This window comes from Oncorhynchus clarkii, chromosome 3, assembly GCF_045791955.1.
Source record: "Oncorhynchus clarkii lewisi isolate Uvic-CL-2024 chromosome 3, UVic_Ocla_1.0, whole genome shotgun sequence".
Taxonomy (NCBI): Eukaryota; Metazoa; Chordata; class Actinopteri; order Salmoniformes; family Salmonidae; genus Oncorhynchus; species Oncorhynchus clarkii.
In genome coordinates this window covers 60,355,453-60,380,894 of record NC_092149.1, presented here as the reverse complement: position 1 = coordinate 60,380,894, position 25,442 = coordinate 60,355,453, and the positions used below count along the sequence as shown (strand labels likewise).

Sequence of the window (25,442 nt, the reverse complement as noted above, 5' to 3'; positions counted from 1 at the left end):
TTAACTTGGGTAAAATGTTTTGGGTAGCCTTCCACAAGCTTCCCACAATATGTTAGGTGAATTTTGGCCCATTCCTCCTGACAGAGCTAGTGTCACTGAGTCAGGTTTGTAGGCCTCCTTGCTCGCACACGCTTTTTCAGTTCTGTCCACAAATGTTCTATAAGATTGAGGCCAGAGCTTTGTGATGGCCACTCCAATACATTGACTTTGTTGTCCTTAAACCATTTTGACACAACTTTGAAAGCATGCTTGGGGTCATTGTCCATTTGGAAGACCCATTTGCGACCAAGCTTTAACTTCCTGACTGATGTCTTGAGATGTTGCTTCAATATATCTACATAATTATCCTTCCTCATGTTGCCATCTATTTTGTGAAGTGCACCAGTCCCTCAAGCAGCAAAGTACCCCCACAACATGATGATGCCACCCCCATGCTTCACGGTTGGGATGGTGTTCTTCAGCATGCAAGCCTCCCCCTTTTTCCTCCAAACATAACGATGGTCATTATGGCCAAACAGTTCTATTTTTGTTTCATCAGACCAGAGGACATTTCTCCAAAAAGTACGATCTTTGTCCCCTTGTGCAGTTGCAAACCGTAGTGTGGCTTTTTTAATGGCGGTTTTGGAGGAGTGGCTTCTTCCTTGCTGAGTGGCATTTCAGGTTATATTATGTGGCAGACCAGGGGTGTGCTCAAGACGTTTACATAGATCAGACATGGACAGAGTATGATTAGCTCAGTTTCAAGGGTGTTTATTAAATAATAAATCAAAAAGAAAAGAACAGGTCTCCCCCATGAGACCCTCTCCGGGATACCTTCTCCTGGGCTCCGGGTCTTCCTGTATCCTGTAGGGCACACAAACTCAACTCCCTCGGCTTAGCTCGGGTAACCGTATCCAACCATATGGAAGTCATCTCACTTCCCCTCGTCCTCTCCCTGTGTGCTGCCCTTCTGGCAGCTTTATGGGCCTTACACAGCTGGTGAGCAAGCCGCCCTTGATTACTCACCAGCTCCCAATCAGACCCAATTTGTCCTGTCCGGAGAGCCCGTCGAGACCTGGCACGTCCAGCAGATGGAGCCACCGCCTCGTGATGTAGACTCCATCTGTGACCAGGCTTCGACGAGCCTCCCCCTGGTGGCTGACCTGCTGTACGCCACCCCCCCCCCCCCCCTAGCTCTGTTGGGGAGGGGACGGTCATGAGTGCAACGTCTGTCTCCCTTCTCGATAGGACATCCGAGTTTCCATGCTTCGCCCCTGACCTGTGCACAACAGAAAAAGAGAAGCGTTGAAGGGACAAGAACCACCTGGTGACCCAATCGTTTGTGGGTACCTAGCAGGTAATACTTGAGAGTGTCTCGCGCCCACTTCACCGCTAAACACTTTCTCCACAATAGAGTATTTATTTTCCCTAGGCATCAGCTTTCGGCTGATGTACATGATGAGGTGCTCCTCCCCCTCGTGTACCTGGGACAGAACGGCCCCTAATCCCGTATCACATGCATCCGTCTGGATTATTTCACCTTTATTTAACCAGGTAGGCTAGTTGAGAACAAGTTCTCATTTGCAACTGCGACCTGACCAAGATAAAGCGTAGCAATTCGACACATACAACAACACAGAGTTACACATGGAATAAACAAAACATACAGTCAATAATACAGTAGAACAAAAGAAAACAAAAAGTCTATATACAGTGAGTGCAAATGAGGCAAGTTAAGGAAATAAATAAGCCATGGTGGCGAAGTAATTACAATATAGCAATTAAACACTGGAATGGTAGATCGGCAGAAGATGAATGTGCAGGTAGAGATACTGGGGTGCAAAGGAGCAAAATAAATAAATACCAGTATGGGGATGAGGTAGGTAGATAGATGGGCTGTTTACAGATAGGCTAAATGCAGGTGCAGTGATCTGTAAAATGCTCTGACAGCTGGTGCTTAAAGCTAGTGAGGGAGATATGAGTCTCCAGTTTCAGAGATTTTTGCAATTTGTTCCAGTCATGAGCAGCAGAGAACTGGAAGGAAGGACGACCAAAGGAGGAATTGGCTTTGGGGGTGACCAGTGAGATATACCTGCTGGAGCGTGTGCTACGAGTGGGTGCTGCTATGGTGACCAGTGAGCTGAGATAAGGCGGCGCTTTACCTAGCAGAGACTTGTAGATAACCTGTAGCCAGTGTGTTTACGATCTGTTGAACGCCGCTTCTGTCTCGTCCGTTCATGTCACTGTTTTCGGGAGGCGGGCCCTGGTTAGATCGGTGAGGGGATAAGCTATAGCCGCAAAGTTGGGGATAAACCGGCTATAGTATCCTGCCAGTCCCAGGAAGGACTTGACCTTGGTGCGTGGAACGGGCCAGTCACGCACCGCGTGAACCTTCCTCTCCTGGGGCTTGACGTTCCCCATTCCGATCAAATACCCCAGGTACCTCCTCGAACCCTAGCTTGCATTTCTTGGGGTTTGCGGTCAACCCGGATTGTCTGAGCGCGTCCAGCACTGCCTGGAGACGTGTCAGGTGCTCTTACCAATCTTGGCTGTGGATGATAATATCATCCAGATATGCCGCTGCGTACTGCTAGTGCGGTCAAAGTACTCCGTTGGAACGGGAGCACCCGGTACTGATACAACCCGTCTGGTGTCGAAAACGTTGTATTCTCCCAGGTGGAGGCTGCCTACGGTACCTGTCAATAACCTTTGGTCAGGTCAAGGGTGCTGATGTACTGGGCCTTTCCCAATCGGTCGATGAGCTCGTCCACCCTCGGCATGGGATATGCGTCGAACAAGCTGATATCGTTCACCCCCGGAAATCGTTACAGAAGCGGAGGCTACCGTCCGGTTTGGGCACCAACACGATGGGGCTGCACCATGCCCTGTGGGAATCTTCCATGACCCCCATCCTCAGCATAGCCTCCACTCCCTGTTTCACGGCCACCCTTCGGGCCTCCGGAATTTGATATGGCCTCTTTCGTACCGTTTCCCCGGGCCGGGTACGGATGTGGTGTTCAATGAGGGCGGCCCGGCTTCTCGGAGAAGACCGCCGTTTACTGATCGACGAGCTCCCTGAGCTCTTGCTTCTGGGCCGGGTCGAGGTCCTCATTGCTTGGGACCTCCACTGGTACAGTTGGCGTCCTGGGTCCCGACCATAACACGGCCAAGGCTGTCCTCTCGTGCCACTTCTTCAATAGGTTCACGTGGTAAATCTGTTGGGGTTTCCTTCTCCCCGGTTGCCGTACGCGGTAATTGACAGGTCCCAGCTTCTTGATCACCTCGTAGGGTCCGTGCCATGTTGCTAGGAACTTACTTTTGGCCGTGGGGATCAAAACGAACACCCTGTCTCCAACCAGGAATTCTCGGAGCTGGGCTCCCCGATTGTAGACCTGGGCACCGCCCGTAGGGGAATGGCCTCGGGATACCGGGTGGCATAGTCCACTATTACCAAGATGTACCTGTGTCCTCGTGCAGTCTTTACCAGGGGTCCCACTATGTCCATGGCGATGCATTCAAAGGGCACCCCGATTATTGGCAGGGGGACCAGAGGGTTTCGGAAGTGTGCTTTCGGGGCAGTGAGTTGACACTCCGGGCAGCAGCTTCCACGGCCCTCCGTTCCCGGGTCTTCTCCATTCCCAGGTGCGCCCCCAACAGGTGGGTGTGGGCCAGCTGAAGAACGGTTTCTACGTACCGTCGGGGCAGCAACAATACCTCTCGAAGTTCCCCCTGTTGCCGCGACACCTGATACAAAAGGTTATTCTTAATTTGGAAATGGGGATATCACCAGTCACTCACCCCCAGAAGTAGCTGTCCATCCACTGCGATCACTTGGGCAGCGGCAGCTTTCAAATTCGGATCCTCCCACTGGGCTGTCCCGAATTGTCCCCTCAGTTGGTCCCCCACGGGGGTCTCGACTGGCCGCTCGAAATCGAGGAGGGGGAGGCTGGTTCCCCAGGGGGTTCGGGTTCTGGTTCCTCCTCCGACTCCGGACCCGTAGAGTCAGGTTGGTTAACCGGTGGCTTCCGGGCCGCACAGGCAATGGGTCGTCCCCGCTCTCTTCTTCGGCCGGCTCGTACTTTCTTCCTAAACTCGTGCCCCAATAGGGCCGCGAACAGCGGACAATCCCGTCCCACTAGGAGAGGTACCAGCAGCTCTGGTATTGCGCCCACCATCATCTGACAGCTCCCTTGTGGCGTCACAATGTTGGTCCATACGGTGGGATACCGTTTTGTGTCACTGTGAACACAGGAAATGGACATCTCCCTACCCCGTTCGGTCTCCTGGTTTAGCAGGCACGTGGTTACGAGCGTAACCATGCTTCTGGAGTCTAATAGCGTTTCTGTGTCGTGTCCGTCAACCTTCACCGGGACCATGGTTGACTTGTGGTGCGCCCAACTTGAGGTGACATAGTTCACAGCGTGACCCACCTCGCCTCCGGGGCTAGCTGATGGCATCGAAACCTTTCAAGCCGGGCAAGTCCAGGTAATGTGCCCCCGGGCACCACACTCAAAACACCTAATTTGGTCTCCCTCTACCTGGGGTTTTCGGTGTCGGGTCGGCCCTACCCCTGCCGTCTCTCCACGGGTTTGCGGTCCTTTGGCCCTGCCAACTGTCGGTTCGGAGTACACTGCGGTGGGGCTGTCCTTCCATCCCGGCTCCCATTCAGCAGTGCCTGAGTGTTCTTCTGCGTCTCCACTGCTTCCAGGAGGCCCTCCAAGGTCTGGGGTCCACATAAACTCGCTGCCCTCTTCATGTCATGGGGTAGCGCCTGTAAGAAGCGATCCAGGACCACTTTGTTGAGGATGGAGAGGGTGGATACGTCAGTGAGGAGCCATGCTCTGGTGATGCGCAGTAGGTCACTCATCTGGGCTTGGGGGGAGGCGTCGTGTACGAACCTCCAGTCGTGGAACCGTTGAGCCCAATGGGCCAGGCTGTACCCGTATCTCCCGTTTGAGTCCGTCGTAGTTAGCTGCCTGTTCGTCGTTCAGGTCCCAATACGCCTTTTGGGCATTCCCAGTGAGGAACGGGGCCAGAAGACTTGCCTACTGCGGCCTTGGCCATCCTTCCTATGGTGCTGTCCATTCAACTATATAGAGAGATGTTTCGAGGTCATCGTCTTCCGTTAGCTTGATCAAAAACTGGTTGGGATGTGATCCAGGAGACGCTCATCCTTGCAGTTTCCTGACTTCCTCAACGAGGCGGATGTTTTGTAGTCGCTGTTCCTCCAGCGTTCGTTCCTGAACCGCCTGTTGTGCTTGTTGGGCCTGGATGAACTGAGCTATCAACTCGTCCATGCTGATACTGTGTAAACATCAACCCTGATCTGACCACGTTATCAGAGTTCCCGCATTCTCCACCACTTGTGGCAGACCAGGGGGTTTGGTCAAGACGTTTACATAGATCAGACACGGACAGAGTATGATTAGCTCAGTTTCAAGGGTGTTTATTAAAGAATAAATCAAAAAGAAAAGAACAGGTCTCCCCCATGAGACCCTCTCCGGGATACCTTCTCCTGGGCTCCAGGTCTTCATGTATCCTGTCGGGCAAACAAACTCAACTCCCTCGGCTTAGCTCGGGTAACCGTATCCAACCACATGGAAGTCACCTCACTTCCCCTCGTCCTCTCCCTGTGTGCTGCCCTTCTGGCAGCTTTATGGGCCTCGCACAGCAGGTGAGCAATCCGCCCTTGATTACTCACCAGCTCCCAATCAGCCCCAATTAGTCCTGTCCGGAGAGCCCGTCGAGACCTGGCACGTCCAGCAGATGGAGCCACCGCCTCGTGATGTAGACTTCATCTGTTACCAGGCCTCGACGAGTCTCCCCCTGGTGGCTGACCTGCTGTACGCCACAGTCGATATATGACTCGTTTGTTCGGTGGATATAGATACTTTTATACCTGTTTCCTCCAGCATCTTCACAAGGTCCTTTGCTGTTGTTCTGAGATTGATTTGCACTTTTCTCACCAAAGTACATTCATCTCTAGAAGACAGAACGCGTCTCCTTCCTGAGCGGTATTACGGCTGAGTGGTCCCATGGTGTTTATACTTGCATACTATTGTTTGTACAGATGAACGTGGTACCTTCAGGCGTTTGGAAATTGCTTCCAAGGATGACCCTGACTTGTGGAGGTCTACAATTTTTTATGTAAACTTCTGACCCACTGGAATTGTGATACAGTGAATTATACGTGAAATAATCTGTCTGTAAACAATTGTTGGAAAAATGACTTGTGTCATGCACAAAGTAGATGTCCTAACTGACTAAGAAATGTGTGGAGTGGTTGAAAAACGAGTTTTAATGTCTGTAAAATTCCGACTTCAACTGTAGGTAGGGGTAAAGTAACTAGGCAACAGGATAGATAATAGACAGGATAGCTAATAGACAGTAGCAGCAGCATATGCATTAGAGCTCGATATAATGTTGTGTGTTTTAACTGATGATGTTTCTGTTATTCGTCTTGATTTTTTAGTTTAAGTTTGACGTAATACGACTTTTTCCCCCCACTGAAGGTCCAATAGACATGGTTCTATACTGAGGCTGCATTCTCTGTTTCCTTGATAGAGCACATAGCGAGAAGCTTGAAGCACTGTAGAGGAACACCTGCCCTACTGCTGGGAGACCTGGGTGTTTGACGCTCGTGGCAAGAGAAGAAGAGATTCAAATTGAACAGAGGAGAAGACCAACACTATCCTTGCTGCTACTGTATATTCATGTCTCAGTGGGGTCCTGGCACCAGTTAATGAGTTAAGTGAATATTTAGGCCACTCCACGCTGAGAGGCTGAGAGGAGAGGCTCTCTGGGAGGGCACACACACGCCCTCGGCCCTGGCATATACTGCTCAACTCGAGGGGGGGGGGGGGGGGGGGAGTAAAGAGGGAGGGAGGAAGGGATGGAGGCAGTGAGAAAGGGATTAGGGAGGGAGTAGGGATGTCTGTGTTATACCACTCACTTATGTCATAATTACTCAATAATAGTTTGCCATTGTCATTATTGAAGAGCCACTTCTGTCGATATCGTTAGAATCTCTGGTACACTACATGATCAAAAGTATGTGGACCTGCTCAATGAATATCTCATTCCAAAACAATGGCATTACTATGTAGTTGGTCCCCCCTTTGATGATATAACAGCCTCCACTCTTCTGGGAAGGCTTTTCACTAGATGTTGGAACATTGCTGCGGGGACTTGCTTCCATTCAGCCACAAGAGCATTAGTGAGGTCGGGCACTGATGTTGGGCGTTTAGGCCTGGCTCGCAGTCGGTGTTCCAATTCATCCAAAAGGTGCTCGATGGAATTGAGGATAGGGCTCTGTGCAGGGCCAGTCAAGTTCTTCCACACCAATCTCGACAAACCATTTCTGTATGAATCTCGTTTTGTGCACAGGGGCATTGTTATCCTGAAAAAGGAAAGGGCCCCCCCCAAACTGTTGCCACAAAGTTGGAAGCACAGAATTATCTAGAATGTCATTGTATGCTGCAGCGTCAAGATTTCCCTTCACTGGAACAAAGAGCCTAACCCCAACCATGAAAAACAGCCCCAGACCATTATTTCTCCTCCACCAAACTTTACAGTTGGCACTATTCATTCGGGCAGGTAGCGTTCTCCTGGCATCCGCCAAACCCAGATTCTTCCGTTGACTGCCAGATGGTGAAGCGTGATTCATCGCTCCAGAGTCCAATGGCGGCGAGCTTTAAAACACTCCAGCCGCCGCTTGGCATTGCGCATGGTGATCTAAGGCTTTTGTGCTCGGCCATGGAAATCCATTTCATGAAGCTCCCTATGAACAGTTATTGTGCAGACGTTGCTTCCAGAGGCAGTTCGGAACTTGGTAGTGAGTGTTGCAACCGGGGACAGACGATCATTACGCGCTACGCACTTCAACACTCCGCAGGCCCATTCTTTGAGCTTGTCTACCACTTCGCGGCTGAGCCGTTGTTGCTCCTAAACATTTCCACTTCACAATAACAGCACTTACAGTTGACCAGGGCAGCTCTAGCAGGGCAGAAATTTGACGAACTGACTTGTTGGAAAGGTGGCATCCCATGACGGTGCCACGTTGAAAGTCACTGAGCTCTTCAGTAAGGCCTTTCTACTACAAATGTTTGAATATGGAGATTGCATGGAGGTGTGCTCGATTTTATACTCTCGTCAGCAACGGGTGTGGCTCAAATAGCCAAATCCACTAATTTGAAGGGGTGTCCACATACTTTTGTATATCTAGTGTATATTTATAAACAGTATACACCAGAGAGCGATAGCAGAGGAGGCAAACATCATTAGAAGGTGGTTTCCTATCCCCTGACACCACTGAGACCTGACGTTCTCACCAACCAATAACGTCCCTGTTGTATCTCCAGGGACTCACCTCCTATGAGCATGGTGCAGATGGAGAAGATCTTCTCAGAGTCGGTGTTGGCTGAGACGTTTCCGAAGCCCACGCTGGTCAGACTGCTCAGAGCGAAGTACAGAGACGTCACGTAGGAGCTCCTCACTGATGGACCCCCACCCAGAATCCCTCCACCCTGTCCCCCACCGACCCCCACCCCACCAGCCAAGGCCCCCGCCCCAGTCCCTGTGACGTTCCACTGGCTGGAGTTCCACGAGTCCTGCCCTGCTAGCTCCAACCCGGACACGTTCCATTGGCTACTGTTGGCTGGGAAGGCGTTGACAATGGCGGGGTGCAGCAAACCAGGAGCCAAAGTAGCAAGGGGAGACAGGAAGTAAGGGGTGCCCAGACGCTTTCCCAACTCGTGGAGCCAACCTGAGAGAGGGGGGAGGGGAGGGGAGAGGGAGACAAAGAGAGGGAGAAGGAGAGGGAGGGAGGGAGGGAGGGAGAGAGAGAGAAGGAGGGGGAGAAATACAAAAGGAAAGTTACATACACATACCTAGCTGAATAACACATTGTGGACAGCCTGTCAGCGATCCACATAAACACACTCATGGGGGAAGAAACTGTAGCTTTAACCTTGTAGTTGAACTGGGCTGCCCAATGTACACAGTGCATACACACCCCACACACACACACACACACACACACACACACACACACACACACACACACACACACACACACACATACACACACACACACCCCACACACACACACACACACCCGCACGCACGCACGCATGCACGCACTCACACACACCCACACAGACACACACACATGCATGCACACACACGCACACACACACACACACTGAATCTGACCCAGTGTATAAACAAGGCGCACTAATGAATGTCTCTGGGTAGTCTCAGTGAACTGAATAAACCAATATCATTAGGAATGTTACACCTCAGCTGTTGCCTAATTAGCTTGTCATTATGCAAGCTAGCATTTCTAGGACATGTTGAGTATAATCTTTCTGATTTATGTGCCAGCGTGTGTGTAGTGTGTGTACGTGTTGGTTAGGTGTGTGAGTGTGTGTCAGTATGCAGCAGTATGTGTGTGAATACATTTGTTTATCAATGTGTTTGTGCACCCGCAGTGTGCACTGGGGTGGGTCTTTTGAATAGGGTTGCTTATATGGCTGTGCGAACATAACAAATTATGTAAGAACTTGGCAGAACTGTCTGTCAGCTTTTCTGTCCATGCACAGCCAGATACATATACTTTGCTGTCCGTGGTCCTGAACTAACTCTCTGGCAACTCCTCTTCTCTTACCTTGTCCAAGGTTCTGAACATACCCTCTCTCTCAACTGCCTCCTGCAGTCTCTCTGCCTTTGTCCATTTAACATACAGTATCTGTCCTCCTTTGCTCTGAAATAATGCTGTCCATGGTGCTGAACTCCAGGCCAGACCTCTATATAAGGCTGCTAGCAGGCTTACTCTCCTCTCTCTAAGAAACTGTATCAGAGCCAAAGCTTGATTGATTTGTGATCTGTCTGCAGGTGTATCCCAGGAGGTTACATACTGTTATTCTAGCTCTGTCTGTCAGCCTGTCAGTCACCCAGCCCACGTCTTTGATAGACGTAGCAGGAGAAGCACAGACGGTTCTACTGAAGTTGTGAATCTTTGACGTGACACTCAAAAGATAACAACCTCTCTGAGAGTTCAGTCTTCACAGCATCCAAAACAACAGGTAAGGAGAGAATGAGGGGGATGAGAAAGAGTGAAAGGACAGATGGAGAATTCTAGATGAGGTGCTGACAGAGACAAAGTTAGAAACCACACACACGAGTGCATACACATCACACTGGGTCCCATATATTCCATTTGAATAAACTGCCTGAACGCTATCTATTGTCCCCGAGAACTAAATAAAATGTGCCTTTCAAGATTCTAACATCAGCCTTTAGTCAAGTTCTCACCAGAGACGTTCTCTCCCTCTCTCTCTCTCCCTCTCTCTCTCTCTCCCTCTCTTTCCCTCTCTCTCCCTCCCTCCCCCCTCCCTCTCTAGATACTCTGTCTGTAATATAGGTTGCGTCCCAAATGGTGCCATATTCCCTATATATTGCACTACTTTTGACCAGAGACATATGGGTCCTGGTCAAAAGTGTGCACTACATAAGGAATAGGCTGACATTTGGACAAAGTCATATCCTAGTCAAGGACTTATTTGATGCAGCATTCATCTGCTTAGTAATTGCTCTTTTTGTCCTCTTAGACATTGTGAGGATCCAAGGTCTCTCATACACCCACACGAATTTCAAACACATATTCAACACAACAATGTTTACTTTTCAACAATGGCTATTCCCTTTTCCATTATACAACTCTAGAATACTATAATTGATGTGGCAGCCTCGCTCTAGCCAGTTCTTCTACCGCCCCCTCCTTCTCCCCGTCTCTCTTCTGCTCTCTATTGCCTGTATATTGCCTAGCTCAGTGGACACTCCACCACAGGGCTCTGCAGTAGTCTGCTGGATAGCTGGCCATTTGTAAGAAAGGGCAGGGTGCAGGGAGCTGAAAATCATTTGTCAGGCAGTATTGCGGCTGTGGATGCGGAAAGGAGAAGGGTGCAGAGAGATATATTGTGGCTATGCTAGCATGGAGCAGCAGGGTGCCTGTGCCTGTATGGAGAAGGGTACGGTAAGGAGGGATGGAGGCAGCAGCAAGGAGCAGGGAACTGAGTATTAGACAGTATTGTGCATCGTGGCTGTGGTTGCATCGAGGAGAAGGGTGTACGCAGGGAGCAGAGAACTGAGCATCAGCCCTGACTAAGAGCTGCTCCCATGGACTTGAATTATTGATATGTATGCAGACAAAAGGTTCTGCAGCCGTTCACAGTACAACCCTACAGTACCTGCAGACACACACAAACACACAAACACAAATGCACGCCTGTGGTCTTGCTGTTGTTGTTGTGAGCTGCTGCTGCTGTTGATGTGTTTGTCATGTTACTAGAGCCGGTCTATAAATACTGCTGATCTATAATAATAACAGATGAAAGAAAACAGGCGTATAAGATGTGAGGGTTTCTGGGTGTTTGTATAGGAAATTGAAAATATGCTATTACATTTGGTGCTTTCATGGAATGTTTTGGCAATGCTGATGGCTATGTAAGGCTCAAAAGACAATTCATGTTTGACAGTCTCCCACCTAAAGAAATATTTTTGTCTCAAATAAATGTATCAATCTCATATCACTACAGTATAATATGAAACTGGTCCAACTCGCTTTTATACTGAGCTGGGACAAGCCAAACCTCTGCCTACCCAATCAACTGTAATCATCCTAATGAATTAAAGATCAGTCTGACCTTGCATTAGCATTTGAAGGGCACCCCGCTTTTCTAAACCAACTAAATCTAACAGCTCAAGAATGGCTATGGCTACCACCAAAATCACCTCCCACAACGTACCAACTTACCCGCCAATCAAGCTTTGAATAGTACAGGCTCAATCAACTTACAGAAAATTGCAACCGGTCAGGAATGGCTGTGGGTACCCTCAAAATCAAACCCTAAACTTCAGAATACAAACTGACCCACCATTAAAGCCTTGAATAAGCATGAGCAACCAGGAAATGCCTGTGAAACCAATGACAGTCTCTGAACAAGTTGGATTCATGGCGCTTGAGTCCTGGGGCTGGGCTAAAGATATGCAGCAGGCCTGGCTGGAACACCCTGGGGTACAGGGCCTTCGGAAAGTATTCAGACCCCTTTTTCCACATTTTGTTACGTTACAGCTTTATTATAAAATGGATTAAATGAAGAAAAAATATCTGCATTCTACACACATTACAGCATAATGACAAAGTGAAAACAGGTTTCTAGAAATGTTTGCAAATGTATTAAAATTTAAAACAGAAATACCTTATTTACATGCGTATTCAGACCCTTTGCTATGAGACTCAAAATTGAGCTCAGGTGCATCATGTTTCCATTGATCTTCCTTGAGATGTTTCTACAACTTGATTGGAATCCACCTGTGGTAAATGCAATTGATTTGACATGATTTATAATGGGATCCACCTGTCTATATAATGTCCCACAGTTGACAGTGCATGTCAGAGCAAAAACCAAGCCATGAGGTCGAAGGAATTGTCCTTAGAGCTCCGAGACAGGATTAAGTTGAGACACAGATCTGGGGAAGGGTACCAAAACATTTCTGCAGCATTGAAGGTCCCCAAGAACACAGTGGCCTCCATCATTCTTAAATGGAAGAAGTTTGACACCACCAAGACTCTTCCTAGAGCTGGCTACCTGGCCAAACTGAGCATTCGGGGGAGAAGGACATGAGGGAGGTGACCAAGAACCCAATGGTCACTTGGACAGAGCTTTAGAGTTCCTCTCTGGACATGGGAGAACCTTCCAGAAGGACAACTGTCTCTGCAGCACTCCACCAATTAGGCCTTTATGGTAGAGTGGCCAGACGGAAGCAACTCCTCAGTAAAAGGCACATGACAGCCCGCTTGGAGTTTTCCCAACGGCACCTAAAGAATCTCAGACAATGAGATTCTCTGGTCTGATGAAACCAAGATTGGCCTGAATGTCAAGCGTCACGTCTGGAGGAAACCTGGCACCATCCCTACAGTGATGCATGGTGGTGGCAGCATCATGCTGTGGGGATGTTTTTCAGTGGCAGGGAGTCAGGATCGAGGCAAAGATGAACGAAGCAAAGTACAGAGAGATCCTCGATGAAAACCTGCTCCAGAGTGCTAAGGACCTCAGACTGGGGCAAAGGTTCACCTTCCAACAGGACAACGACCCTAAGCACACAGCCAAGACAACGCATGAGTGGCGTCAGGACAAGTCCCTGAACGTCCTTGAGTGGCCCAGCCAGAGCCCGGACTTGAACCCCATCTCTGGAGAGGCCTGAAAATAGCTGTGCAGCAACGCTCCCCATCCAACCTGACAGAGCTTGAGAGGATCCGCAGAGAAGAATGTGAGAAACTCCTCAAATACAGATGTGCCAAGCTTGTAACATCATACCCAAGAAGACTCAAGGCTGTAATCACTGCCAAAGATACAAAGTACTGAGTAAAGGGTCTGAATACTTATGCAAATGTGATATAAAAAAAATACAATAAAAAAAATGTCTAATCCTGTTTTTGCTTTGCCATTGTGGGGTATTGTGTGTAGATTGATGAGGGAAAAAAACTATGTGATACATTTTAGAATAAGGCTGTAACGTAACAAAATGTGGAAAAAGTCAAGGGGTCTGAATACTTTCCGAATGCACTTTATATTGGTGCTTTGGTACTGGTCCAGGACATAAAGATACTGTCAGTATCCTTTCTGGGGATCAGTGTCTCAGAGTAAGGGTGCTGCTCTAGGATCAGATTCCCCATCTTATTCATCATGATCTAAAATGAAAAACTGAACCTAGGTCAGCACTTCTACTCTGAGACACTATAAATATCGACTTCTGAGCCATTTAATATTAGGCCGTGGGTCAGACTATGGACAGGTCCAGACAGGTCCACAATGACTAATGTTAATGATGCTCTTGATTCCAGGGGCGGCTCCATAAAGTGACTGACCACTAAGGTGTATTGATCAGTCAGTTACTGTGTCTCAGGCAGGGGTTGGAACCTGGGGCCCCTAAGGCAGTAGAGCTGGCAGAGAGGACATGGTCTGGACCTGGCCAGTCGCCCACTGCCATATCTGCTACAGTTCAGAAAGTCAAAACGGATTACAGTTCACTCTCTGACTAAGACAGAGTGTGTTTGTATTTGTGAGTGTGTGTGTGTGTGTGTGTGTGTGTGTGTGTGTGTGTCTTTTTCTACCTACCCAGAGGATTTTAAGATGCAGTTTTCTATTTAGTGATGCATGTAGAATATCAAGGAGGTTTCGCCTTATTAAAATCATCTATTGTATTTATCATGAATACTATGAGGGAGACTCATCCTCCATGACAGCATAACTGCTGTTTCCTGATCAAATCTTAGGCTAAAATGATTAGACACATCCTTTTGCAACAGCCAGACGCGTTAGAAGTCCTGAATTGAATTACATCATGAATAGTCATTGTACAGAAGGTCTAGGAAGACCCATGTATGTTATTTTATTCATTAATATTATATCATTAGATATATTATACAACTGGATGCCTGTGATGCTGCATCTTGGCTAAGGCTCCCTTGACAAAACAGATGACAATCTCAATGTGCAATGCAGACATCCCGGTGTACTGACCGATGTCCCAGGAGTTGGGGCTGTTTTCGATCTCTCTGCGTCCGATGAAGTACCAGACGCAGGCCATCCAGTGGGCCAGCAGGGCGAACATGGACATGAGCAGGGTGAGGACTACAGCACTGTACTGGGAGTAGCGCTCCAGCTTCTGGAGCAGCCTCAGCAGGCGCAGCAACCGCACTGTCTTCAGCAGGTGGACCCCAAAGTACTGTAGAAACATAGATACAGGCACACATATCTCGGTTCTGAAGGTAAAGTACTGTAGAAACACATAGATACAGGCACACATATCTCGGTTCTGAAGGTAAAGTACTGTAGAAACATAGATACAGGCACACATATCTCGGTTCTGAAGGTAAAGTACTGTAGAAACATAGATACAGGCACACATATCTCGGTTCTGAAGGCAAAGTACTGTAGAAACATAGATACAGGCACACATATCTCGGTTCTGAAGGCAAAGTACTGTAGAAACATAGATACAGGCACACATATCTCGGTTCTGAAGGCAAAGTACTGTAGAAACACATAGATACAGGCACACATATCTCGGTTCTGAAGGTAAAATACTGTAGAAACATAGATACAGGCACACATATCTCGGTTCTGAAGGTAAAGTACTGTTGGATCTCTGTGGAAAAGATTGTTTGATGAAAAGTGACATCATAGGTGTCAGTTCTCCTGCAGCTGTATCCCGCAGAGCTACTTGGTTCTAGTTCTCTACGGAACTGACTGGCCCATACATCTCCATACAAGCACTAGACCAACCAAATCTATTACTTTTCAATATCCACAGTCCCACACACACCCTGACACCCACTCACCACGCTGACGTTAAAGGCATAGAGCAGGTCAAAGGGCAAAGCAGCGATGAGGTCAACAAACAGCCAGGTGGTGACGTAGTGCACACATATGGAACGGGCATCGTACACCACCTGGCCCGACGTGCTCACAAAGGTCGTCCGAAAGTTCAATGCAATATCTGCACAACGACAAGAATACATAGGATTTATTTACAATTCATTTCTTATTAACAAATGAATTCATGAATTCATGAATAGCTCAGACAAATAGCACATTTTTGATTGTTCATACTGTGTAAGTTCACTGCTATAGATACAGTATCGTGGCTTTATTGACTCACGTGGCTTTTATATTAAAAGGGTAAATTAACAATTGAGGGAAATGGTCCATAGGTGGTTTGTATAATTGAATGGCTGCAGATAGAATGTATTCAGTTAGGCTTTTTATTTGTTAAAAACAATTGAGAGAAATGGTGTATTGCATGTGGTTCATAAATAATTTGACTAGAGATGTATCGTTAACACTGCAGTTAGTGAACTTTTATGATGCCAAGCTGTCTGCTAAGGAGAGAGAGAGAGAGAGAGAGAGAGAGAGAGAGAGGGGGAGAAAGAGAGAGAGAGAGAGAGGGAGAGGGAGAGGGGGAGAGAGAGAGAGAGAGAGAGAGAGAGAGGGGGAGAGAGAGAGAGAGAGAGAGAGAGAGGGAGAGGGAGAGGGAGAGGGAGAGAGGGGGGGAGAGAGAGAGAGAGACGATGAACAGAGTGAGACAATGAACAGAGTGAGACGATGAACAGAGTTTTCCACATGGGCTGCTAATAAAATGCTTAACAAATAAGTGTTAATTACCATTAACTTTAATTTAATAAGATGACTGGATGTAATTCTCCCACAATGAATGTACTAAGTACCTGTAGGCAATAGAATTAGTGTTGGATGAAATGAATGCAAACGTCAACTCAATGAATGTCAAGGGGAGTCTGTGGAGGCTTGAGTACACACAGTGTGTTAATGTATTTGTGTAGAGGAAGGTACCCAGCCATAGGTAAATGCAGTCGACTGAGAGACATAGAATGTCATAATCATAAAGTCTTTAAATAGGGATGAGCAGCCGCTGCACCTGCCTTAACATCTGCTAATCTGTGTATGCCTCAAATAAACGTTGTTTAGATTTTTATTTGATTTCAAATAGTGTTGGAATAATGTTATAATGTAAGACTTATAGATGCAGTTGAACATGTTAAATATTATTAAAACATCCAAATAATGTGCGATTCTTTTAACCGTAATGTGAGAATAACTTTAAGTTCTATTCCTTGTCTCCTTACCTAGCATGAAGAGGATCTCCACTAGGATGTCACTCACACTGGGGGGGCTGCGGGGGGCAGAGCTCCCTTCGTCCCGCCCCCCCACCACAGTGAAACACACATTATAGGGCACCGTGACTGCCACATAGAAGGTAGCCAGCAGGATTAGCCAATCCCAGCCTGCCTTGAAGGTCCCGTAGTGGAGCAAGATGAATCGGGACTTCTGAATGGCTGCCACCTTGTACTCTGGGATGGGTGGCTTGTCCCCAAACATGTTCTGGAGGGGTGAGGAGGAAGATAGGCACGTCAAGAACTGGACTTACATACGGTACTAGTAACACAACATACTACTTCAGGTCTGAAGTTTTTCATGAGAACATGACCTAAGCAGGAACAACTCTAGGTTCTGGTTAGTTATAGTTATAGGCAATAGAATAAAAAGGAGGAGTTCTCTCTTTTGAAAACGACTGCATGTCTAAATGAACAGAAATATCAATGCAAGGCTATTTTCACCAACGTCAAGGAGAACCTGCTCAGTCAACCTTCCTCCCATCTGTACCCTTCAGTAAACCTTATTTATTGGTGTATTTCAGAAAACTCAGTTTAATCCTGGAATGAAAACTCAGCAACATGACTATCATTGTAAATCCTGTGAACTTGACCCTGGGTTTGGACTGAAGACACTTTACACTGTGGGTTGGATGGGCTTGGTCTGGAGCTACAAGGTTAATCTATTCGACATCTACATCTACGGGTTGTTCAGGATTGTCCTCAAAGCAAGCTTACTCAATGTCATTGTAGCACTCCTTGAGATGTGGTTGGACACTTAGCTGTCGAGGCAAGGTGTGTGCGTGTACAGATGTAGGATCTTAATTTGATCACTCTTTTGTTGATGAGAATTTTCCTGGACAGCAGAAAACGCATACTTGTAGTATACTCTTGGCTTAAAAAGGCTTCTAAAGTTTGTCATTTCCACTTGAAAATGTAAGACTTGATTTGCAAGTATGTATCAACCCCTACATTTATTTCATCAATTATAATCCACATAATGATTCACATTTCCTGTTGCTGCATGATTATTTTCCTGCTGTAGCAAACTGGCTCAAATTAATATCCTATATCTGTACGTGTGTGTGTTGGTGTGTGTGCAAGAGTGTGTGTGACACAGCAACTCACGTTGTTGAGTTTGATCTTGCTCTTGTCCTGTTTCTGCAGGTGTCCAGACAGGTGGTAGAGCACCGCCCGGCTGCGTCTGCGGTTGGTGTTGAAGCCTGGGGGACGGGTGACCTTGTGCACTTCCAGACCCGTTTCCTCATCTGGGGAAGGTTGTGGAATTCATGAATCATTTAATGAATTATTTTGTAGACATCTATATTTTATTTGACACATTTAACTGGTTAAACGCTGAGCGGTTGTTTTGGGCCCTTTGGGGTGTACCCCCCCAAAAATGATATATAATTTGAAAGCTACAGGCCTTTTTGGAAATCGTACTCAAATCTTACTGCTGGAAATGTCATAAGAAGTTTGAAGTTTATTCACCTGTCTGTGTGTTATTTCCAAAAAACAAACTCCGTGACTTGAAAGCCCTGATTGGTAAGGTCATTTTAAGATGATAGACTTGAAGATCCATTCAGCCATTTTGGCACAGTGACTCACTACCCAAACCAGGTGCAACTGGTTTCAAGTGGCCAAGAGATGTCATGTGATCTCCTACTGCTATCTAGTAGGTGAACTGGGAATCAGACAGAGGATATATTTACATCAATGAATAGGTAGAGACTTCAGCTTTCTCCTCATATCATTTCTGTAAAATGAGAGGTGAAGGTATGGCACATTGCACAGGCTCTGCACTTTTAAAATGGTGTTCCAATGGGAATTTGTGCATGTTTGGAGCGACACTATTACTGTAGGTAAAAGATCTGAAAATTATTATTATTATTATTTTTTTCAATTGTATTCCTGTTGGAACTGTAATTGGTGACATATTTTATCTCAAACCTTTCAAATCTCAAATTTTCCAACATGTGTACAATTGGGGGGATCCCTACCCCTCAAACAATTCTAAATAAAAATCTGTACATTTCAGTATTTTTTGCTGTATCTCAGGCTCTGTAGTAGTCACATTGTTTCTGATATCTTTTTCTGAATCCCACAGTACTTTCTTAACTTTCTAAATAGTAAGCATGCATGTGTAGGATTTATAGTTTTGAAACCAAAATGTGTTTATATTATGTGTCGTTTCGAAAATGCCACCAATGCCACCATCAGAGTTTAACATTAAGGTACATAAAAAGTTCCCTCAGCCATGTGAGCACAACAACAGACACATTCTGAAATCCAAACGTAGGAAAGGAAAGTGTTTCTATTCCCCCTTCCTTGAGTCGTAGGAAAGGAAAGTGTTTCTATTCCCCCTTCCTTGAGTCGGGTGTATCTTGGCACCACTTTTAATGAGACACCTTTACAGTGTATAGGGCCAGAGGTGAGTCTACAAGGATGTAACTGAATGACTCATCAGTAAAGATGACAGAGAGTGGGGGGATGAGGGACAGAGAGTGTTTTTTTTTACACTTCTGTCTGATTTATTATAGAGCAGACAACAATAGAGTGTGTAGGTGTGAAAACACTGCCAGGACCTTTGGGGGCCCTAAGCGAGATTTGGTGTTGGGCCCCCAACCACCTCACGGGCAAAACATTTTAGTAGCCCCCTTGTTGAAGGCGGAGAGTAAGATTTAATTTAAAGTTAATTTCCTGCAATTCTACACATTTTACCATGGGGTGTAGAGACGTTTTTGCAGTTTTAAAGCTAATTTCCTGTTAATCTACACATTTTACCATGGGGCGTAGAGACATTTTTGCAGTTTTAAAGCTCATTTCCGGTTAATCTACCCATTTTACCATGGGGCGTAGAGACATTTTTGCAGTTTTAAAGCTCATTTCCGGTTAATCTACACATTTTACCATGGGGCGCAGAGACATTTTTGCAGTTTTAAAGCTCATTTCCGGTTAATCTACACATTTTACCATGGGGCGTAGAGACATTTTTGTAGTTTTAAAGCTAATTTCCGGTTAATCTACACATTTTACCATGGGGCGCAGAGACGTTTTTGCAGTTTAAAGCTAATTTCCGGTTAATCTACACATTTTACCATGGGGCGCAGAGACATTTTTGCAGTTTTAAAGCTCATTTCCGGTTAATCTACACATTTTACCATGGGGCGCAGAGACATTTTTGCAGTTTTAAAGCTCATTTCCGGTTAATCTACACATTTTACCATGGGGTGTAGAGACATTTTTGCAGTTTTATAGCTAATTTCCTGCAATTCTAAAAACGTTGCCGAGACTTATGCTACGTTAATGATATGTGAGTGAGAGTGATCTACAAAATCAATGGGGGCTCCCTGGAGGTCAGGGCCCCTGGGCACGTACTCTGCGTGCCCAGTTGGTATTCGGCCATGATTACTACAAGTTTAGATAGCTGGCCAGACTAACTGACCATTGAGTGACTGTCAGTGACTGACATGACAAGAGAAAAACTGCTGAAGCACAATCACATTTCAAACTTGCACCTTTTGTATTCTACTATTCTAATTCTAAACAGTAAGTTGAGACCCCAACTGAGTTCCAAGCTGAAAGCGACCGCTTATGCCTGCAGCCGGCCCCTCAATCCCTCTCTCTATCCCTCCCTCCATCCTCTCTCTCTACCCCTCCCTCCATCCTATCTCTCTATCCCTCCCTCAATCCCTCTCTCTATCCCTCCCTCCATCCTATCTCTCTATCCCTCCCTCCAACCCCCTCTCTATCCCTCCCTCCATCCCTCTCTCTATCCCTCCCTCCATCCATCCTTCTCTCTATCCCTTCCTCCATCCCTCTCTCTATCCCTTCCTCCATTCCTCTCTCTATCCCTTCCTCCATTCCTCTCTCTATCCCTTCCTCCACTCTCTCTATCCCTTCCTCCATCCCTCTCTCTATCCCTTCCTCTCCCTCTATCCCTTCCTCCATCCCTCTCTCTATCCCTTCCTCCATCCCTCTCTTTATCCCTTCCTCCATTCCTCTCTCTATCCCTTCCTCCATTCCTCTCTCTATCCCTTCCTCCATCACTCTCTCTATCCCTTCCTCCATTCCTCTCTCTATCCCTTCCTCCATTCCTCTCTCTATCCCTTCCTCCATCACTCTCTCTATCCCTTCCTCCATCCCCCTCTCTAACCCTTCCTCCATTCCTCTCTCTATCCCTTCCTTCATCACTCTCTCTATCCCTTCCTCCATCCCCCTCTCTAACCATTCCTCCATCCCTCTCTCTATCCCTCCCTCAATCCCTCTCTCTACCCCTCCCTCCATCCTCTCTCTATCCCTCCCTCAATCCCTGTCTACCCCTCCCTCCATCCTATCTCTCAAACCCTCTCTCTATCCCTCCCTCCATCCTCTCTCTATCTCTCCCCCAATCCCTCTCTCTATCCCTCCCTCCATCGTCTCTCTCTATCCCTCCCTTCATCCTCTCTCTCTATCCCTCCCTCCATATTCTCTCTCTATCCCTCCCTCCAACCACCTCTCTATCCCTTCCTCCACCCCTCTCTCTATCCCTCACTCCATCAATCTCTCTATCCCTTCCTCCATCTCACTCTCTATCCCTTTCTCCACCCCTCTCTCTATCCCTCCCTCCATCACTCTCTCTATCCCTTCCTCCATTCCTCTCTCTATCCCTTCCTCCACCCCTCTCTCTAACCCTTCCTCCATCCCTCTCTTTCCCTTCCTTCCTCCATCCCTCTCTCTATCCCTTCCTCTCTCTCTATCCCTCCCTCCATCCCTCTCTCTATCCCTTCCTCTCTCTCTAACCCTTCCTCCATCCCTCTCTCTTTCCCTTCCTTCCTCCATCCCTCTCTTTATCCCTTCCTCCATCCCTCTCTCTATCCCTTCCTCCATCCCTCCCTCTATCCATTCCTCCATCCCTCTCTCTATCCCTTCCTCTCTCTCTATCCCTCCCTCCATCCCTCTCTCTATCCCTTCCTCCCTCTCTATCCCTTCCTCCATCCCTCTCTCTATCCCTTCCTCCATTCCTCTCTCTATCCATTCCTCCATCCCTCTATTTATCCCTTCCTCTCTCTCTATGCATTCTTCCATCCCCCTCTTTATCCCTTCCTCTCTCTCTATCCATTCTTCCATCCCCCTATTTATCCCTCTCTCGATCCCTTACTCTCTCTCTATCCCTTCCTCCATCCCGCTCTCTATCCATTTCTACATCCCTCTCTCTATCCTCCCTCCATCCCTCTCTCTATCCCTTCCTCTCTCTCTATCCCTCCCTCCATCCCTCTCTCTATCCCTTCCCCCCTCTCTATCCCTTCCTCCATCCCTCCCTCTCTCTATCCCTTCCCCTCTCCCTTCCCCTTCCTCCATCCCTCTCTCTAGCCCTTCCTCCATCCCTCCCTCTCTCTATCCCTTCCCCACTCTCTATCCCTCCCTCCATCCCTCTCTCTAGCCCTTCCTCATCCCTCTCCTTATCCCTTCCTCCATCCCTCTCTCTCCTCCCTTTCTTCCTCCATCCCTCCCTCTATCCCTTCCTCCATCCCTCTCTTTATCCCTCTTTCTATCCCTTCCTCCATCCCTCTCTCTATTCATTCCTCCATCCCTCCCTCCATCCCTCTCTCTATTCATTCCTCCATCCCTTCCTCCATCCCTCTCTCTATTCATTCCTCCATCCCTCTCTTTATCCATCTCTCTATCCCTTCCTCCATCCCTCTCTCTATCCCTTCCTCCATCCCTCTCTCTATCCCTTCCTCCATCCCTCTCTCTATCCCTTCCTCCATCCCTCTCTTAATCCTTTCCTCTCCCTCTATGCCTTCCTCCATCCCTCTCTCTATCCCTTCCTCCATCCCTCTCTCTATCTCTTCCTCCATCCCTCTGTTTATCCCTTCCTCTCCCTCTATCCCTTCCTCCATCCCTCTCTTTATCCCTTCCTCTCCCTCTATCCCTTCCTCCATCCCTCTCTCTATCCCTTCCTCTCCCTCTATCCCTTCCTCCATCCCTCTCTCTATCCCTTCCTCCATCCCTCTCTCTATCCCTTCCTCCATCCCTCTCTCTATCTCTTCCTCCATCCCTCTCTTTAACCTTCATCTCCCTCTATCCCTTCCTCCATCCCTCTCTCTATTCCTTTCTCCATCCCTCTCTTTAACCCTTCCTCTCCCTCTATCCCTTCCTCCATCCCTCTCTTTATCCCTTCCTCTCCCTCTATCCCTTCCTCCACCCCTCTCTTTATCCCTTCCTCTCCCTCTATCCCTTCCTCCATCCCTCTCTCTATCCCTTCCTCTCCCTCTATCCCTTCCTCCATCCCTCTCTCTGTCCCTTCCTCCATCCCTCTCTCTATCCCTTCCTCCATCCCTCTCTCTATCCCTTCCTCCATCCCTCTCTCTATCCCTTCCTCCACCCCTCTCTCTATCCCTTCCTCCATCCCTCTCTCTATCCCTTCCTCCATCCCTCTCTCTATCCCTTCCTCCATCCCTCTCTCTATCCCTTCCTCTGGGTCCTGGTTTGTGTCCTGGTTTAACCCAGGGTAACTCACCAGTCTCTGGGCCTTGCTCTGGGTCCTGGTCTAACTCAGGGTAACTCACCAGTCTCTGGGCCTTGCTCTGGGTCCTGGTCTAACCCAGGGTAACTCACCAGTCTCTGGGCCTTGCTCTGGGTCCTGGTCTAACTCAGGGTAACTCACCAGTCTCTGGGCCTTGCTCTGGGTCCTGGTCTAACTCAGGGTAACTCACCAGTCTCTGGGCCTTGCTCTGGGTCCTGGTCTAACTCAGGGTAACTCACCAGTCTCTGGGCTTTGCTCTGGGTCCTGGTTTAACCCAGGGTAACTCACCAGTCTCTGGGCCTTGCTCTGGGTCCTGGTCCTTCTTGTTGTCAGTGATGTCCTTGTGGGACACCAGAAACAGCACCACCTCTCCCTTCTCATTCTTAATGGGCACGATGTCCAGCAGACACCAGAACTGGGTACCTGGAAGAGACACAGTCAATCAGTTAAATTTTTCTAGCGGCAGATTGGTACAAAAACAGATACATGTAAGGATGATACTGATAATGATGTACACACACACACCATTTTAATACACACTCTGTCCCCCTAGCTAATCAGCTCATCTCCAGCTGTCTACAGAGACTTGAAGAGCTTCTGCCATCCCACTGCCTCCCTATAAAACCCAGTGAACATGTTGATTTCAATTGGAAATATAGAAAAGCTATTTACACTGAATGCTCTCGTCCCAATATGATACAATATCATCAAAACCCAGAAAACAACATCTCACCACCTCACTTTATGTGTAGTGTTAGTGTGTGTGCCTCACATTCTGCACCCTGAGTCCCAGAGCTCTATCAGACAGTTATTACTGATGAGACAGAGAGAGATGAATGCAGGATGTCTTTATTGCTTAAAAGCTTTTTCATTTCAGGAAGCGTAGCTCTAATTTGGTCAATTCAGGAAGTGGAATGAGTTTGGCATGAAAACAATGAAGCGAAAAAATAAACAAATATACAGCTTTATCTGAGACCGGAGAAATAGTTTGCTATTCTCTATTCAATTGACATCATCCATACTGTATTCATGTACATCCACACAGCACTTCACGCGCTCTTTCTTTGCCATACTGTATGGCGTGCTGTGCCTGGCAGTGAGAGATGTGTGGCATGCTATGTCCTCCCAGGTGTCTGGCAGGCAGGAAGGAGAGTGACAGAAGAGATAACACGTAGAGGTGTGATGTGAGAAGTGGCTGACCCAGGTCATACAGGTCTGTGAGTCGCTCTCCTCACACTGTGACACAACTACAGATCACCATTACACTTGATACACGCAACTCTCAGCCAAGGTGAAGGGTTTGACATTGTCTGAAAGCTGTGGTTAAAAACAGGTGGTGATGATGATGATGATGACAATGAAGAAGACGAAGATTCATATGATTTAATTTGACGAATCAATCTCCGCCAACTATATGAAGGAGCATGAATGTGCCGGCAGGCATTATCCAACCTGTCATGATAAGCACAACACATAGAGAATATTGAACACCACAGCGTCCAGCATGGATGAGGAGCAGGCCTGCCAGAAGCACACAGCTGTCCACACACCGACTGCATCCTCTACAGACTAAAACCACAGGGGAAAAAACGATTCTCTTTGAATCTAACACATCTGGTACCTACACTACAAGACCAACTGGCTCCCAACACATCCACGTGTACCATGATTTGATATCTCACCAAGTGAATGTGAGGATTTTTGATCAAATGCGATCAGCAACACTTAACAGCCGTCTTGAATCTGTGTCTTTGTTGATTTGAACAAGCCAAATACCCATGTCAGACCTTTCAGTGCTTCAACTGCCCGAAGAAGACAGATACCGTGGAAACACATTGCGTGCACCATAGCCAATGCATTTGTACCCAATTCATTTATTTTCTGAAGTTCTTATTTAGAGAGTATTCTCAGTTGAAGTCAGATTACACGCGACAACTTCTATACATTTTTATCTGCAAAGATTCATTATCTTGTATTTGTATATATTTCATACCACTCCGCCTGTCTGTCTGCACTGCAAATGGAACATCAAAAACAAGCTTGACAAAGTCATAAGACAGTGTGACATGGTGGTGGACATGTTGTGGCTGTACATACATGCATACGATCAGGAGAAAACAGCCTCACATTCGTAGAGAGGAATAGAGTCCTATTACTGTTATGGTTAACGGTGTGTTTTCATGGTCCCAGTTGGGTGTATGTTTAGATGAAAGCTGGATT

The 25,442-nt window shown here is 47.3% G+C and overlaps 1 protein-coding gene across 1 annotated transcript in view; it reads right to left on the bottom strand.

The window, feature by feature from the left end:
- LOC139406062 (voltage-gated delayed rectifier potassium channel KCNH8-like) overlaps positions 1-25,442 on the bottom strand; it is a 190,651-nt gene that overhangs the window by 34,081 nt on the left and 131,128 nt on the right. The window contains exons 3-8 of the mRNA XM_071148525.1: positions 23,511-23,645; positions 17,843-17,982; positions 16,688-16,943; positions 15,386-15,543; positions 14,565-14,769; positions 8,348-8,743 (exon numbers count right to left, since the gene is read on the bottom strand). Of these exons, the coding sequence (XP_071004626.1) occupies positions 8,348-8,743; positions 14,565-14,769; positions 15,386-15,543; positions 16,688-16,943; positions 17,843-17,982; positions 23,511-23,645 (1,290 nt within the window). The remainder of the gene's footprint in view (positions 1-8,347; positions 8,744-14,564; positions 14,770-15,385; positions 15,544-16,687; positions 16,944-17,842; positions 17,983-23,510; positions 23,646-25,442) is intronic.